Source organism: Procambarus clarkii, chromosome 92, assembly GCF_040958095.1.
Source record: "Procambarus clarkii isolate CNS0578487 chromosome 92, FALCON_Pclarkii_2.0, whole genome shotgun sequence".
In the NCBI taxonomy this organism is placed as follows: domain Eukaryota; kingdom Metazoa; phylum Arthropoda; class Malacostraca; order Decapoda; family Cambaridae; genus Procambarus; species Procambarus clarkii.
In genome coordinates, this window is record NC_091241.1 from 4,616,385 (window position 1) to 4,633,842 (window position 17,458).

The 17,458-nt window shown below is 44.6% G+C and overlaps 1 protein-coding gene across 2 annotated transcripts in view; it reads right to left on the bottom strand.

Annotated features, from left to right (window-relative positions):
- The window catches only part of LOC123775136 (chromodomain-helicase-DNA-binding protein 6), a 141,022-nt gene that overhangs the window by 75,111 nt on the left and 48,453 nt on the right, over nt 1–17,458 (bottom strand). Inside the window, exons 3-5 of one of the 2 annotated variants that reach the window (XM_069319176.1) lie at nt 10,253–12,590; nt 9,105–9,929; nt 8,370–8,788 (exon numbers count right to left, since the gene is read on the bottom strand). In XM_069319176.1, coding sequence (XP_069175277.1) covers nt 8,370–8,788; nt 9,105–9,929; nt 10,253–12,503 — 3,495 coding nt within the window. In that variant the 5' untranslated portion in view covers nt 12,504–12,590. Of the gene's footprint in view, nt 1–8,369; nt 12,591–17,458 lie in introns of both variants that reach the window. The other variant, XM_069319175.1, reaches the window with a different exon arrangement.

Here is a 17,458-nt window from a genome sequence, read left to right on the forward strand (position 1 = left end):
AAAATCCAGATCATCTCCTGTGAAAAGCTTAAGTCCCCCAAGGTACCGTACTTGCTCCAGTACTTTTTCTCATCCTCATATCAGACATAGACAAGGATACAAACTACAGTACTGTATAATCATTTGCAGAAGACACTAAGATTTTCATGTGAGTAGACAATATAGAGGACATAGCAAATCTCCCATCTGATGTAAATCAAGTCTTTCAATGTAATTAACTAAGTAATTACCCAAGTGTAGTTAGGTAATTAGTTACAGGATGAGAGCTACACTCGTGGTGTCCCATCTTCCCAGCACTGTCATATATAACGCTTTAAAATTACTGACGGTTTTGGCCACCACCACCACCTCACCTAACTTGTTCCAACCGTCTACCACCTCTGTTTACAAAATTTGAATTTTCTTATATTTCTCCGGCAGCTTTGTTTTGTTAGTTTAAATCTATGATCTCTTGTTATTGAAGATTGGGAATTCTTCCCAATCAATTTTATCGATTCCTGTTACTACTTTGTATGTAGTGATCATTTCGCCTCTTTCTTCTATCTTCTAGTTCATGCATATATAACACTATCGCGCGTCATGCATGCGCGCTGCCAACTTAGCGGTCACGCCCCCAGCGTGCGGGCGAGTATGCGGGCAAGCACACTCGCCCGCATTTGTGTATACTCGTTTCAGTTTTCTCACCTTAATTCTCGTGCTACGAGAATAATTCTCGTTCGTTGTGTATCATTGTGTTCGCAATAGAATTCCCTACAGGTGTATATGCATATAATGTCCAAAAGCCTGGCGTGACTCCCAACAGCAAAGCCTAAAGTCGGCAAAAGTTACTCGTGCAACCCATCCTCTTAAAAATAACGTCACTTTTGGCTCGTATACGTGCTATGGCCAAATTTGGACGTAATTGGAAATGAAATCGACTCACAAAAGTAATGTACTGTTCCGTTTTCTGTGAGTCGTCCGGCTTACTCGGCAAGCTTAGGAGAGGAAACTTTTCATTAACGTTTTTCATAACGTTTTGAAACTTTATGAGAATTTCCTGCCCACCTAACCTATCAGAGGACCCTTAACTTACTGTTGTTGGAAAAAAAAAAATCCCAAATATATTTTCATTTTTTTTCATTTTCAAATTACATCACATTCGGCCATACGGGCAAACAGCCAAAAGTGACGTTCTTTTTAAGAGGACGGGTTGCACGGGTAACTTTTGCCGACTTTAGGCTTTGCTGTTGGGAGTCACGCCAGGCTTTTGGACATTATATGCGTTCTTACCTGTCACCCCTCCAATATGTTCATTTCCAGAACAACCTCTTATATGGAACTCTGTCAAAAGCCTTTTATAGGTCGAGCGATGCAGTCAACCCAACCATCTCTTTCCTGTACAATCTCTGTGGCCCGATCATAGAAACTGACTATATTCGTTACACAGGATCGTCCAGATCGAAAACCATACTGTCTGATATTATATAGTTTTTCTCCAGGTGTTCTACCCATTTAGTTTTAATTATTTTTTTTTCCAATATTTTGACCTATCAATGATACAAGTCTATAATTGAGGGGGGAGTCTTCCCTGCTGCCACTTTTGTAGACTGGAACTATGTTAGCCTTTTTCCACACATCAGCTACAACTCCTGTACACAGGGATGCCTGAAAAATCAGTTGAAGTGGAAAGCTGAGCTCGGGTCACATTCTCTCAGAACCCATGGTGAAACTCCATCTGGACCAACTGCTTTGTTCTTAGCTCCTTGAGCATTTTTTCCACTTCGTCTCTAGACACTTCTATGTGCTCTATGTTGTTCTCTAGAATTCTTATTATGTCTGGCTCCCTGAAGATTTCATTTTGTACAAACACACCTTGGAACTTTTCATTTAATGTTTCACACATTTCATTTTCCTTTTCTGTGAATCTATTTCCCATTTTCAAGCTCTGAATATTATCCTTTACCTGCAATTTGTTTATGAATTTATAGAATAGACCTGGTTCTGTTTTACATTTGTCCGCAATCCCTTTTTCAAAATTTCTTTCTACCTCTCTCCTCACTGCCGTGTAGTTGTTTCTCGCATCTCTGTATCACTGGTATATTTGGGGGGTTTGACCTCTTCCTATACCGATTCCATTTTTGTGTCTTTTGGTCTCTGGTCCTCTCACATGTTACATCTGTCAAACCAATCCTGTTTCCTAGTTCTGCATCTCTGCTTTGGTATAAATTTTGTTGTGCCTTTATCATATATTTCACAAAACTTGACATATATCTCATTTACTTCATGTCCTAACAGCAAGTCTTTCCAGTCAAATTCCTTAACCCTTAAACTGCGCAACGCGCCTGCAGGCTCACGTCTGGTTTGCGCAACGCGCCTCCGGGTATTTGTATTTTTCACGTTCCATTCAAAACTCCCGCGGCTACATGGGGTTCACATCAGCTTCCTCAGGGCTCTTGTAAACAGACGCCATCTTTAAAAAAAATCGTGGTCCACATTCCCGGGTGTTTGGGCCTCAGTAGTGTGTGAGCAACCAAGGCTGGCGCTCGCAGCATGAGCGCACAGCACTGCTGTTCAGCATGTGACCACAGCATCGCCTAATAATGTCAAAATATATATATAACTTGTATTATTTAGCTATGATAGTGTTATATTAGAGCCTGAGTGTGATAATGACTGGGTACAATGTTCAAATATCAGTAATTCAATGCTGTTCACGATGTTCACAGCGCTAGCCACAGCACCACAGCATTATTTCGTTCATCTAGGAATCTTCAAATGATTTCTTAGGTTCCTTTTCAAAATAAACGTGTGGTCAATTATTCATTTACAGGAATTAGTGACCAGGATTGTGATAATAGCAGGAATGTGGTTATAATTAGCGTTGTGCGTAGTATTGTGGAAGGAGGAATTTTGATGAGGGAGGGAGGGCGAGAATTGAGGTAGCCTCATTGTGTGTGTGGCTGCCACACACACAATGTTTTGCTCACCATACTAGCTTAGTGGTTCGCTATGGGCAACACATATGTACATGGGTATATATAGTGTGTGTATATAGTGTAAGAACAGCAACAGAAGAATGTTGAGAGGAGCTATTTTGGTGAGGGAGGTGACGTAATCGTAGCGTCGTCTGCTGTGTGATTTTTCATGCAGTGTATGGTGGCCACTGTACTGTTTGGACACAATACCGGCTTACTTGCATAGTTCTGGTAAATAAAACATGTAGATAGGTATATAGAACATGTGTAATAAGAACTATAACAATATGGTGGGAGGAGCAATGTTGGCGAGTAAGATGTTGGAGTGAGGGAGACAGGCTGGGTGTGGCTGCTCTCACTCGAGGTGTTCTGAATGTGTTCATGGCCAAATGCTCCTATTGGCCCATACGAGGCAGCTGCTATTGGCCCATACGAGGCAGCTGCTATTGGCCCATACGAGGCAGCTGCTATTGGCCCATACGAGGCAGCTGCTATTGGCCCATACGAGGCAGCTGCTATTGGCCCATACGAGGCAGCTGCTATTGGCCCATACGAGGTAGCTGCTATTAGCCCATACGAGGCAGCTGCTATTGGCCCATACGAGGCAGCTGCTATTGGCCCATACGAAGCAGCTGCTACACGGTGTTCTGAATGTGTTGATAGTGAATGTATATAGTGTGTGACAGTGTATAGTGTGTAAATAGATTGTATATATACACAAATTAGCATGATACATAGTAAATATGTGCTGCATATGTGTACACAAGTTTCATGCACGTAACACAGTGTCTACGGACAGTACGGATGTTGTACTGCGATATTATAGTGTACGTGTTCATTATACATTGGATTGGCACATAAAAACAATGAAAATGTATTTGGAAAGGTGCGCAAAAAATGAACGAAAATATATTCGCGGCAACTCACGCGCCCCGCCCCGAGCGCCCCACCGCCCCCGAGAGCTTACGGCACGAGCGCACGGGGAATGATGACGTCACGCCCCAACTTCCGGACCCCATAGCAGCCAAAGTAAGTACAATTTCGACTTTTTTTTTACATACCCATACTGAGGGAAGGGTTTTTGACACTTTAAAAAGAAAAAAGAATTTTTTTCCAGAGAATTTATTTCCTGCGCACTGCGGGGGTGTCACATTTGGAGGCAACGCAGTTAAGGGGTTAAAGAAATGTCTGAGTTCCCCATAATGACCTCTTCTGAAATCAGGCTTTTCAACTGCTTCAACCTCATTTTCTTCCAGATTATAACGCATTGCATACTTATTCCCAAATGACTTGGTCAATTTTACCCAAGGGAGGGAGGTACTGAATGTCAAATCTCTCTTCCTCTTTCCTGGTAAATATCAAATCCAGCACGGAGGGAACATCCCCTTCCCTCATCCTTGTAGCTTGTTTTACATGTTGAAACATGAATGTTTCCAGGATGAGGTTTACAAATCTACAAGTCCAAAAATCCTCTGTTCTAGCTTCATATGCCTCCCAGTCTATGGATTTCAAGTTGAAGTCACCGAGTACCAACAGTCGTGATCTATTTCTATCAGCTCTCGCTATAATCTCTCTCATTATTGTTATAAGACCCACTCGTTTATTATCCAGCTCCTCCTCTGACCATGTGTTGCATGGTGGTGGACTATATGCATTTATGATCATTAGTTTATCATCCTGATTGCAGATCTCTAGTGCTATTATGTCAACTTCTCGTGGATTGGCAATCATTAATTCACTTACCTTTAGGTGTTGTTTCACCAGCACAGCAATTCCACCGCCTTTCCTAATTTTTCTGTCCCGTCTCCAGACTGTGTTGCCCCTTGGGAATATGACCTCATTGAAAATATCATCAAGTTTTGTCTCTGAGTGCAACAATGTCTGGTGTCTGCAGCTGTATTACATCACTTAACTCCAGTATCTTTGATCTCACTCCATCTATGTTGGTGTATGCAATTTGCAGGAACATATTTCTCCTCTCTCTAATGATTTTGTTGGTTTGTCTTTTTGTACCATTTTACTGGTCTGCCTACCCCCCCCCCCCCCATCACTTTGTAGAAAAATGAATTTATTTCTTCTTCATTCCTGCTCTCATTTAGCCGTTTTGCCTCGACGAGGTTCAGTTATAGCTTCTCTGTCTTCCTTTGAAAGATCTCGTCTTAACGACCATACTTTCCCCTTCCTCATCACTTTGTAATATTCTAACATTCCTTAGTACTTCTTCCATCTGTTTGGAACCATTTAGGGTGATCCCCAAAAGTCGATCTTTCCTTTTTACGTACTCTCCAATCCTACTGTAGTTGCAGACATTCTCCATGGTAGCAAGACCTTCCACGAGGCCAACAATTTTATCTACTACTTTCACTTCTTCTACAGCTCTTTCTGACCAAGATGTTATCTCCTTTTCTTTGCAACCAAAAACTGTCAGGGACTTACTTCGATCAACTGTGTTTTTCACCAACTTCGGGTTAGATGCCAGTTCCTTTCTCATCTCCAGCCTAATGTTTGTTTTATCCTGGTTGCTGCAGTGTTTGGCTTCCTTTACTGCTGCTTCTATTTTTTCTTTCTCCTTCACCACTTGTACAGAGTCGAGTTGCATATCTTTCTTGCACTGTTCTATTCCCTGTGTAATTTCCTTCAACTGTACTGACAAAAGCTGTTTTTTCTGTTGAATTTCCTTACCTAACCTATTGTAGTCGTTTATGTTTAAAGTTGCTTTAACTTCTTCCAAACAAAGCTTAGTTTTAAAAGTTTATTTTCTTCTTCCATGGCTTGGCAATTTCTTTCCAATTGATTCTTGTCTTTGCACAAGTCTTTCACTAAACCCTCAAGACCTAAAACTTTGCTACTCAAGTGCTCATTATTTTCTTCCAATTTGCTGATTATTTCTACATGATAGTTCACTATAATATCTAATTTTGCCAATTTGTTGTGTAGACTGCTTATATCAATGCTTTGTTCATTAAACCCCCCAAAATTTATTTCTGTTTTGTTTTCCTTCTTACCGGCGGCCATCTTGAATGTTGTTGTCTGCTCTGTGAACACTTGGGAAACTTTTTCTCAACCAATTTTTTACGTCACTTGGCACATTCTTGTTATTTCACCTATTTTTCCAAAGCACTACATCTTTATGTTCCTTGGGACACCACTCACTATCATCAACCTGTACTACAATACTTAGGAATTGTGTAATATCCTGGAGCTCCTGATGTTATCACTAGGGGTGTTACAGATAATATAATGATTTAAATGAAAATAAGTTCCAGCTCCTGCTCTATGGAAAAAACGAAAATGTAAAAACGGAAACCATATATAAAACAATCTAATCACACTATAGAACAAAAGAGCAATGTAAAGGATCAAGGAGTAATCATGTTGGAAGACCTTTGCCTTTAAAGAACAAAACGTAGCTGTGACAACTGCAAGAAAAATGACAGGCTAGATAAATAGGACGTTCCAAACAATGGATGCCACACCAATGATGATACTTTTCAAGACACTATTGCTCTCTAGGGTGGAATAGTATTGTACACTAACAGCCTCATTCAGAGCTGGAAGATTTGCTGAGCTAGAGAGCATGCAAGGATTCTTTACTACTAGAATCTTAATTGTTAGGACATTAAAAGTTCTAAATCTAATGTGCAGGCAAAAGAAATACATAATATTCTACACATGGAAAATATTACAGGAACTGGTTCCAAAGCTGGACATGGAGATTACATCATATGAAACCAGTAGGCATGGCAGGATATGCAAAATAGCCCCTTTGAAAAGCAGAGGTGCAATAGGTATGCTGAGGGAGAACTCTATAAACATCAAGCGCGCAAGACCTTTCAACACTCCCACTACACATAAGGGGCATAACTGGTCGGCCTCTCAGGATGGTTAGGTTTTATTAGCAACAAATACATAACCCTTTAAAGTTTGCCCAAATTCAACAGTACAGTACTAAATTCTACTTTCTAACTGTCCATTATGTCTATATATGTGCGATGGGCCATACTTAAAGTACTATTTAAACTGGAGGATGGACTGCATTATTAATGTTCTTGGTAAATGACAATTATTAACCACCTGTGATTTAGTGACTCGTGGTTGTTTTTAATGCAGGTACAGTAACACACAGGAAAGTCTTCCAACACACTCTAGATGGCTCATCATTTAAATCCCATAAACTGGTTTATTTTGATATTGCAACCAATGCATTACAGAGCTTTATATCGTGAGCAAGTAAAACCCAATTCAGTTTAATATCTTTTAAGGGGGCGTCAGTTTCCAATTTGCCCTAAAAATGCAACAAATGAAAACTCGTTTAATTTCAATCAAACTTTTTTGACAAGTTCTATATGAAAAGTGTTTCATCTGGTCCAAGTTTCAGCATCGTAGCATAAATAGGAAGGGAGAAAAAAAATATTGAAGTAGTTGTGAAAATTATGCCAAAATGGTCAAAATCGATTATCAATCAAAAGTGTCAACTGAAATCATAGCTATGACTCTTTGCTATCACAATAGTATATAATAAACAAATATTATAATTAGTTTAATTGAAAAAAAAAAAAATCATTATTTTTTTTTTTTTCATTTTTTTTCGGGCGATTTGCATCAAACTTACACACCTGACTGTACGTAAGCCTATCTGTAAGGACACCAATTTTGGAGAAAATTGGTTGATGTCAACCTCAGCCACAGATTTTAGAACCTTAGACTTCATTCATTTCTGTTTTTTTTTCAATTGACACAAACGTTTACAAAACTGATTCATTTTATATTCAATTTACATGAAACTTACACAGTATATGTGGAGGGCATGTCTCTACATTGGAGAGTTTTCATTTTTCTCTAAGTTCATTTATTGATTTTATAATAGCAATAAACATGCCATATTTGCAAAAAAAAATTTGGGAACTTTGAGCATTTGTATTAGGAAAACTAAAGATGTTTTGGAAATTCTATATCTCAAGGTCCTTTATTATATGCTAATGTGTCAGAAAAGTGTCACAGAATAATTATATCTGAAACGTGTGTCCTGAAGTGTGGACTTGAAAATGTGTAAAAAATGTTGAGAGAAAAAAAAAAAAAAAAAAAAAAAAAATCTCCCTTTCTATTTATGCTGCAGTACTGAAACTTGGGACAATTAAAGCACTTTTCATATACAACTAGTCAAATAATATTGGTTGACATTGAACAACTTTGAATCTGACAATCTGACGCCCTCTTAATTCACAATAAAAGGTCATAGCACACCATATTCCTCCAAAAATGTCAACATCCCCACATTTATATGACAAGGTTAGAAAACTGTATGCATTGCTACTTCATTTGAGGTTAAAACTCCTTTCAATAAAATATATTGTCTTGCATAATTTTTTTTAGTCTTATATATAAAATCAGTGTAGAACCAAGTGAGATACTTACCTTTTGCTGAGTCTGGACGTTTTGAGGCATTTTGTAGAGTTGCTGCAGTTGTTGTTGACATTGTTGGGTTTCATAGGTGAGGTTCATCTGAGGTTGCATAGTATGAGGAGCTTGTGGAGCCATGCCAGGCCCTCCTACAGAACCTTGTGTCATTCCCATGGGGCCGGTGGTCATTCCAGGACCCATGGGAGTTTGAGTTCGCATCACAGGTCCCATTTGCCTCACAGAGCCCCTTGGGACAGGGGCTATTGGACCACTGGCCCCAGAAAGGACTTTTCCAGGTGTACATGTGGGCCTCTGACCCAAGGGACACGTAGCCATTTGTCCACCGGATCCAACAGTCACCTGGCTTGCAGGTCCAGGAGGGCCAGTAGGCCTGGAAGCCATTTGGCCCGGTGTCCTCGGAGTCAACTGCCCAACTGTTTGCATTTGATTTGGACTACTGTGTTGCATTTGACTGGGAACAATATGCGACATTTGACCAGAACCATTATGCACCATTTGGGCAGGACCACCATGTTGCATTTGGTTGGGGCCATGTTGCAACTGGCCAGGACCACATTGTTGCATCTGTCCCCCATGCTGCATCTGACCAGAAACACCAGGGTGCGCGCCACTCGGCAGCATCTGGGTGGGACCCCCTGGCTGCATTCGTGTTAGCCCCCCAGGCTGCATCTGGGCGGGACCCCCCGGCTGCATCTGGGTGGGACCCCCCGGCTGCATCTGGGTAGGGACCCCCCGGCTGCATCTGGGAGGGACCCCCCGGCTGCATCTGGGAGGGACCCCCCGGCTGCATCTGGGAGGGACCCCCCGGCTGCATCTGGGAGGGACCCCCCGGCTGCATCTGGGTGGGAGCCCCCGGCTGCATCTGGGTGGGAGCCCCCGGCTGCATCTGGGTGGGACCCCCCTGCTGAATCTGGGTGGGACCCCCTTGCTGAATCTGGGTGGGACAGCTCGCCTGCATCCGAGTTGGCCCGCCAGGTTGCATCTGAGTGGGACCCCCCGGCTGCATCTGTGTGGGACCTCCTAACTGCATCTGGGTGGGACCCCCCGACTGCATCTGGACGGGACCCCCCGACTGCATCTGGATGGGACCCCCAGGCTGCATCTGGCTGGAACTGCTTGACTGCGTCTGAGTGGGACACCCCAGCTGCATCTGAGTGGGACCCCCAGGCTGCATCTGAGTGGGACCCCCAGGCTGCATCTGAGTGGGACCCCCAGGCTGCATCTGAGTGGGACCCCCAGGCTGCATCTGAGTGGGACCCCCAGGCTGCATCTGAGTGGGACCCCCAGGCTGCATCTGAGTGGAACCCCCAGGCTGCATCTGAGTGGGACCCCCAGGCTGCATCTGAGTGGGACCCCCAGGCTGCATCTGAGTGGGACCCCCAGGCTGCATCTGAGTGGGACCCCCAGGCTGCATCTGAGTGGGACCCCCAGGCTGCATCTGAGTGGGACCCCCAGGCTGCATCTGAGTGGGACCCCCAGGCTGCATCTGAGTGGGACCCCCAGGCTGCATCTGAGTGGGACCCCCAGACTGCATCTGAGTGGGACCCCCATGTACTGCATCTGAGTGGGACCCCCATGTACTGCATCTGAGTGGGACCCCCTGTCTGCATCTGAGTGGGACCCCCTGTCTGCATCTGAGTGGGACCCCCTGTCTGCATCTGAGTGGGACCCCCAGGCTGCATCTGAGTGGGACCCCCAGGCTGCATCTGAGTGGGACCCCCTGTCTGCATCTGAGTGGGACCCCCTCGCTGCATCTGAGTGGGACCCTCCTGGCTGCATCTGAGTGGGACTGGTAGTATGCATTTGGGTAGGACTACCTGACATGACCTGAACCAGTGGCATCTGCCCAGGACCTGATGATACTTGGACAGAAACACTTGAGGTCATCTGGCCAGGACCAACATGTGTCATCTGACTCTGTGACACTTGTCCCTGAGGGCCATAGGTTCCTGGCCCCATCATCCTGTATCCTGCTTGACTCATAGGTTGCTGAAGATATGGGCCCCGAGGCCCATGAGGACCAGAAAACCTGATCATGCCCTGGCCTTGGGGACCATGTGGAGCCAACCCCACTGGCCCAGAAACACTGGATAGACTGTTTGAAGCCATACTGTTAGGCGTCCTTGGATTTGGGGACATGCCATTACTATTCACTGTACTTGACATCATGCCATTTTGAGACATGGCACTTGTTGGCACACTTCCTGGGGCACTGGAAGTTATAGGCACGTTGGTGGGTGCTGAGGACTGTTGATGCTGTGTGACTGAAATTGTTTGTGTGGGCCCATTAAGTGTTGATGTAGTCAATGTAGTGGGAGACCCAGAAGATGCCTGCACCTGAACACATTCACTAATAGATTCACTGTTTGATATACTAATTACCGCACTATTCACTATATTGCTATTAACACACTGAGTTGACACTGGTCCATTACTTTGAGATACACACACACTTGATGTACTAGTGCTAGGAATCAAATTACCTTCACTAACATTAGAAATACTATCAGGCAACACACAATCTTGTCCTTGTGATGATATAGTAGACTCGAGTTGGCTTATAGGATGAGAAGGCCTTTGTCCTGTCAAGTTGCCTTGCATGTAGCTGCCTGCTTGTACATAACTTTGTTGGGTCATAGGCCTCGCCTGTTGCCATTGCTGTGGGGACACAGGAGGTCGTGCACTCCCTATCCCTGGTGACATGGGAGGTCGAACAGATCCAGGTCCTAAACCAGGAGACATTGGAGGCCTGGTAGAGCCAGGCACTAACCCTGGAGACATTGGTGGCCTAGTAGAACCTGGAACCAGACCTGGGCTCATAGGAGTGCCCATTGGAGGTCTACTACCCATACTTGGAGACATAGGAGCTCTGGTACCCATTGGACTAGGCACTCCTGATGATCCAGCATAATGTCCCGGTGACTGCATAGGCTGGGTAGGAGTGGTACAGCGTTGGCTGGTGGGTGTGTTTCTACCAGCAACAACAGATGGCTTCACCATATTCTCCAACTGCTGCAAGCTGGATCCCGGCCCACTACCTAAGGCAGGAACTGGTGATACACTAGATGTCGGGGGCATTGAAGCTGGCGAAGATACAGGAGTCGTCATACCTAGGTTGGAATTTGGACGAGGATGTGGCGACATACTACGAGGCATTGGAGACATCTGAGGCCGTGGAGATTGCTGTGGATGCGGTGACATTTGTGGCGAAGCCTGGGAAAATGGCGTTCTATAACCTGGAGTGCCATTTGGTACCTGAGAGCCAGGGTATTGGTTCATATCACCCTGAGGTCGTGGACCACCCATTATGGGTTGGCCAGGGTGCGGCTGCTGCTGCTGCCCCCCAATAGGAACTTGGCCCTGAGGATACTGTCCTGTCTGATATGGCTGTCTCATGGCATATTGCTGAGGCTGGCCAGGTGCAGGGGAGGCCCCAGGATAGGGACTAATGTTGGGGGAGTTGGAAGCCATCGGTCTCTGGGGATCATACCCAGGATAAGAAGGTCTTGGTGCACTCTGAAAAACTATGCCCTGAGAACCAGGAGGATATCCCTGACCCATACTTTGGGGAGCCATACCCTGGTAATTTTGTGGAATGTTTTGTTGCATAGAGCCTCCAATACTGCTATTGGTCATACCTTGATTCTGATATGGTGGCATACCTGTTTGTGAATAATTTGGATGTTGCTGGTAGTGCTGATTATAGGGATCTGGCTGGTTACTCCATGTGGGGACACTCTGGTTTGGCTGTGCAGGTCTTTGGGCATACATTTCTTGGCTGGGTGAAGGGTATGACGAAGGGTACTGACCCCCTTGGTATTGGTTCATAGGAGACTGCTGGCCTGGAGCAACTGCATACTGGTACCCTCCACCAGCTCCAGGGCCCGGGTACATCGACTGTGCTGAGGAAGGGGGTCCGCCACCCATGTTTATTTTCTGACCTGGTCCCTGTGGTGGCGGCCCCCCAGCCCCAGAACCAATACTTGTATAAGATGGTTGTGAGAAGCTATTGAGGTCCATCTCTGAGACAGAGACAGGTGTCGGGCCTGGGGGGCCGCCAAAAGACTCGCCCCCCAGGTCTAGGTCGCTTAGATCTCCATCTCCAAACAGCCCAGACAGGTTATCCATTATTAATAAATTAATTTATAAATAGTAGCAAACACTCATTCTGTCGTCGTATCTCATTGTGCACTACACGCTGGAGGCACAGTCACCCTGTAAAGAAGAAAAGAAATCATTAATTTCTCAGAAATGCATGCAAGACAACATTCATATGGATTTGCAACTTTATAACATCTAATTTCTAACCAATACCACACTACAATTCCATGAAGAGGCTATATACCTACATTAATACTTCACTATCACCTCTCATACATTGTCTTGAGTGGCCATATAATTAAAACGCTTATATATACTTATTTCAAATTTTGAATGTTCCTTGTTTTCTGTTTTAATAATTGTATGTTAACACTCAAGTGGAATAATTGATAAAATTAATAATATATTATGGAACAAAACAAAAATAATAAAGAAGTAAACCATATACAGTATAAAAGAGAATCAAATCACACAACAGAATAAAAATTAACACAGTATAAAGGATCTAGGCATAATAATGTCAGAAGACTATCTTTAAGCATTAAACTGTTCAGCATAAGGGGGCACAGAAGCGAAAAATATTCGAATTATGTAAAAATGTTAAACAAATCTCCAACTTATTGGCTTCGTGTCGTGAAACTTTCATCAAAATATTTTCAGAAATTGATTTCAGACAAATATTTAAAAAAAAAAGTTTCATTGATAAGGAGAACAGCTCCTAATAACTGGAACTGAAGGATAATGCAGTAATAAAGAGATGCAAGCACCTGTCCAACGCTCAAAAGAAGAATAGTAGTAAGAAGTGTCCACAAAGTGGATATGCAGTTGGTGTCTTTATATCAATTGCTGAATAATACATAATAACACAAATAATAATGAGTAACTGTTATTATACTCTAGTTATACTGTATATCATATAAATACATTGTTCAATGTTAATGTATGGTACTTTCATCAATGTCCCAAAAATATTTTTTTTTAGCAATTTTTTTTTTTATTTTTTTTTTTCTCTCCTTTGTTTATTAACTGATTTTGTTGTAACCTTTACATCCTGGAGATGACATATGTTTCCCTAACCATGTAAAGATAGAATGAATTTGGCCAACAAATAAATCAGTCATAACTGCCAGAACTTGGGACTTAATTTTTTTTTGGCTGATTTTTCCCCGATTTCAAATCCTATTTTCTTTGTCTCTTTTGGTTGTTTTGATAATTAGGGATCATATTAGGATTTTTCACTTATATAATGTATACCCTAAATATATCCCCTAAATCATTATAATTATCCCTATATTTTGTGCTTTGGGGGTTATTTTTTCTTTACTTCATTAGCAGTCTCTGTGGTGTAGTGGTAAGACACTCGCCTGGCGTTCCGCGAGCGCTATGTCATGGGTTCGTATCCTGGCCGGAGAGGATTTACTGGGCGCAATTCCTTAACTGTAGCCTCTGTTTAACGCAACAGTAAAATGTGTACTTGGATGAAAAAACGATTCTTCGCGGCAGGGGATCGTATTCCAGGGACCATAGGATTAAGGACCTGCCCGAAACGCTACGCGTACTAGTGGCTCTACAAGAATGTAACAACTCTTGTATATATCTAAAAAAAAAAAAAAAAAAAAGGAAGGTATTTGTACAAGTTTTAAAAACTTGTGTTAAAGTTATGTCAATTGACATATACAGTACAGTATGTATGTATTGCACGGTTTAAGGCTTGAAACATACAAGTAAATTCATGAATTAGAACTGCCTTATTCAATGTCAATAACTTCAATTCAATCTTTAACTAGAATTTCAAATTACTTCAGGTTCCAAAAATTTCATTTCTGACCGATTCTCACCATTTTTACAGTGTGTGCACAGCTGTCTGTTCGACAATCCCTATAGAATTGATTTTTCATAAACACTAAATGTTTGTAGTTATAAATTTTTGTTGTCTACATTTGCGCATATTTCAGATGCCATATTGACAAATTTTGTTCACAGTAAACTATACTGAAAACCTATACTGTATTCTAAATATATGAAAATGAAAATTATATGCTATTCTGAGAGCATAACACCAAATAAACAAATTAAATTGAAATATAATTGGTGACATTTTATATTTTTGCAGCCGATTTCAAAATCTTTAGTTTTCAATATTTAATTTTACAATTATTTTTTATTTTCTTGTTTTTCAAGTTACTCTGGTAACATTTAGACAAAGTTTGAGCATTTGCCTAGTACAGTAGATTATTCACAAAACATTTGAAAGAGTTTTAGAAAATTTAAAAAACTGAGCTCAATGTCCCATTTCATATAACGTTTTGTACAGTTTAGGGGTTAAAGAACACAAAGTAGCTGTCACAAGTGCAAAAAAAAATGACAAGTTGGACAACAAGGACCTTCCAAACAAGGTATGCCATACCAATGATGATACTTCTCAAAGACACTGGTACTCTTGATGATGGAATAGTATTGCACACAAAAAGCCCCATTCCAACCCGGCGAAATTGCTGACTTAAAGAGCGTGCAAAGATCCTTTACTGCTAGAACCTATTGTAAGGCATCTAAATTAATGTTCCCATTTGAAATTTCTATATTGCATGTGCATTTTGATGGGGAGAGGAAAAAGAAGGGGGGGGGGGGGGAAAGGGAAAGGAAAAAAGAGAGAGACAGAGAGAGAGAGACAGAGAGAGACAGAGAGAGAGAGACAGAGAGAGAGACAGAGAGAGAGAGAGAGAGAGGGGCGAGAGAGAGAGAGGGCGAGAGAGAGAGAGAGAGGCGAGAGAGAGAGAGAGGGCGAGAGAGAGAGAGAGGGCGAGAGAGAGAGAGAGGGCAGAGAGAGAGAGAGGGCAAGAGAGAGAGAGAGGGCAAGAGAGAGAGAGAGGGCAAGAGAGAGAGAGAGGGCAAGAGAGAGAGAGAGGGCAAGAGAGAGAGGGCAAGAGAGAGAGGCAGAGAGAGAGGGCAAGAGAGAGAGAGGGCAAGAGAGAGAGAGGGCAAGAGAGAGAGGGCAAGAGAGAGAGAGGGCAAGAGAGAGAGAGGGCAAGAGAGAGAGGGCAAGAGAGAGAGAGGGCAAGAGAGAGAGAGGGCAAGAGAGAGAGGGCAAGAGAGAGAGAGGGCAAGAGAGAGAGGGCAGAGAGAGAGAGGGCAAGAGAGAGAGGGCAAGAGAGAGAGAGGGCAAGAGAGAGAGAGAGGACAAGAGAGAGAGGGCAAGAGAGAGAGGCAAGAGAGAGAGAGAGGAGAGAGAGAGGCAAGAGAGAGAGAGGGCAAGAGAGAGAGGGCAAGAGGGGCAAGATGAGAGAGGAGGGCAAGAGAGAGGGCAAGAGAAGAGGGCAAGAGAGAGAGGGCAAGAGAGAGAGGGCAAGAGAGAGAGAGGGCAAGAGAGAGAGGGCAGAGAGAGAGGGCAAGAGAGAGAGAGGGCAGAGAGAGAGGGCAAGAGAGAGAGGGCAAGAGAGAGAGGGCAAGAAGAGAGAGGGCAAGAGAGAGAGAGGGCAAGAGAGAGAGAGGGCAAGAAGAGAGGAGGGCAAAGAGAGAGAGGGCAAGAGAGAGAGAGGGCAAGAGAGAGAGGGCAAGAGAGAGAGGGCAAGAGAGAGAGAGAGGGCAGAGAGAGAGAGGGCAAGAGAGAGAGAGAGGGCAAGAGAGAGAGGGCAAGAGAAGGAGAGGGCAAGAGAGAGAGGGCAAGAGAGAGAGAGGGCAAGAGAGAGAGGGCAAGAGAGGGCAAGAGAGAGAGGGCAAGAGAGAGGGCAAGAGAGAGAGACAGAGAGAGAGACAGAGAGAGAGACAGAGAGAGAGACAGAGAGAGAGACAGAGAGAGAGACAGAGACAGAGACAGAGACAGAGAGAGAGAGAGAGAGAGAGAGAGAGAGAGAGAGAGAGAGAGAGAGAGAGAGAGAGAGAGAGAGAGAGGGCGAGAGAGAGAGAGACAGAGAGAGGGCGAGAGAGAGAGAGACAGAGAGAGGGCGAGAGAGAGAGAGACAGAGAGAGGGCGAGAGAGAGAGAGACAGAGAGAGAGAGAGAGAGAGAGAGAGAGAGAGAGAGAGAGAGAGAGAGAGAGAGAGAGAGAGAGAGAGAGACAGAGAGAGAGAGACAGAGAGAGAGAGACAGAGAGAGAGAGGGCGAGAGAGAGAGAGGGCGAGAGAGAGAGAGAGGGCGAGAGAGAGAGAGGGCGAGAGAGAGAGAGGGCGAGAGAGAGAGAGGGCGAGAGAGAGAGAGAGGGCGAGAGAGAGAGAGGGCGAGAGAGAGGAGAGGGGCGAGAGAGAGAGGGCGAGAGAGAGAGAGGGCGAGAGAGAGAGAGGGCGAGAGAGAGAGGGCGAGAGAGAGAGGGCGGAGAGAGAGGGCGAGAGAGAGAGGGCAGAGAGGGGCGAGAGAGAGAGAGGGCGAGAGAGAGAGAGGGCGAGAGAGAGAGAGGGCGAGAGAGAGAGAGGGCGAGAGGAGAGGAGGGCGAGAGAGAGAGGGCGAGAGAGAGGGGCGAGAGAGGGCGAGAGGAGAGGCGAGAGAGAGAGGCGAGAGAGAGAGGGCGAGAGAGAGGGGGGCGAGAGAGAGAGGGCGAGAGAGAGGGGGCGAGAGAGAGGGGGCGAGAGAGAGAGAGAGGAGAGAGAGAGAGAGAGAGAGAGAGAGAGAGAGAGAGAGAGAGAGAGAGAGAGAGGGCGAGAGAGAGGGGGCGAGAGAGAGAGGGCGAGAGAGGGCGAGAGAGGGCGAGAGAGAGGGGGCGAGAGAGAGGGGGCGAGAGAGAGGAGGGCGAGAGAGGGGGCGAGAGAGAGAGGGCGAGAGAGAGAGGGCGAGAGAGAGAGGGCGAGAGAGAGAGGGCGAGAGAGAGAGGGCGAGAGAGAGAGGGCGAGAGAGAGAGGGCGAGAGAGAGAGGGCGAGAGAGAGAGGGCGAGAGAGAGAGAGGGCGAGAGAGAGAGAGGGCGAGAGAGAGAGAGGGCGAGAGAGAGAGAGGGCGAGAGAGAGAGAGGGCGAGAGAGAGAGAGGGCGAGAGAGAGAGAGGGCGAGAGAGAGAG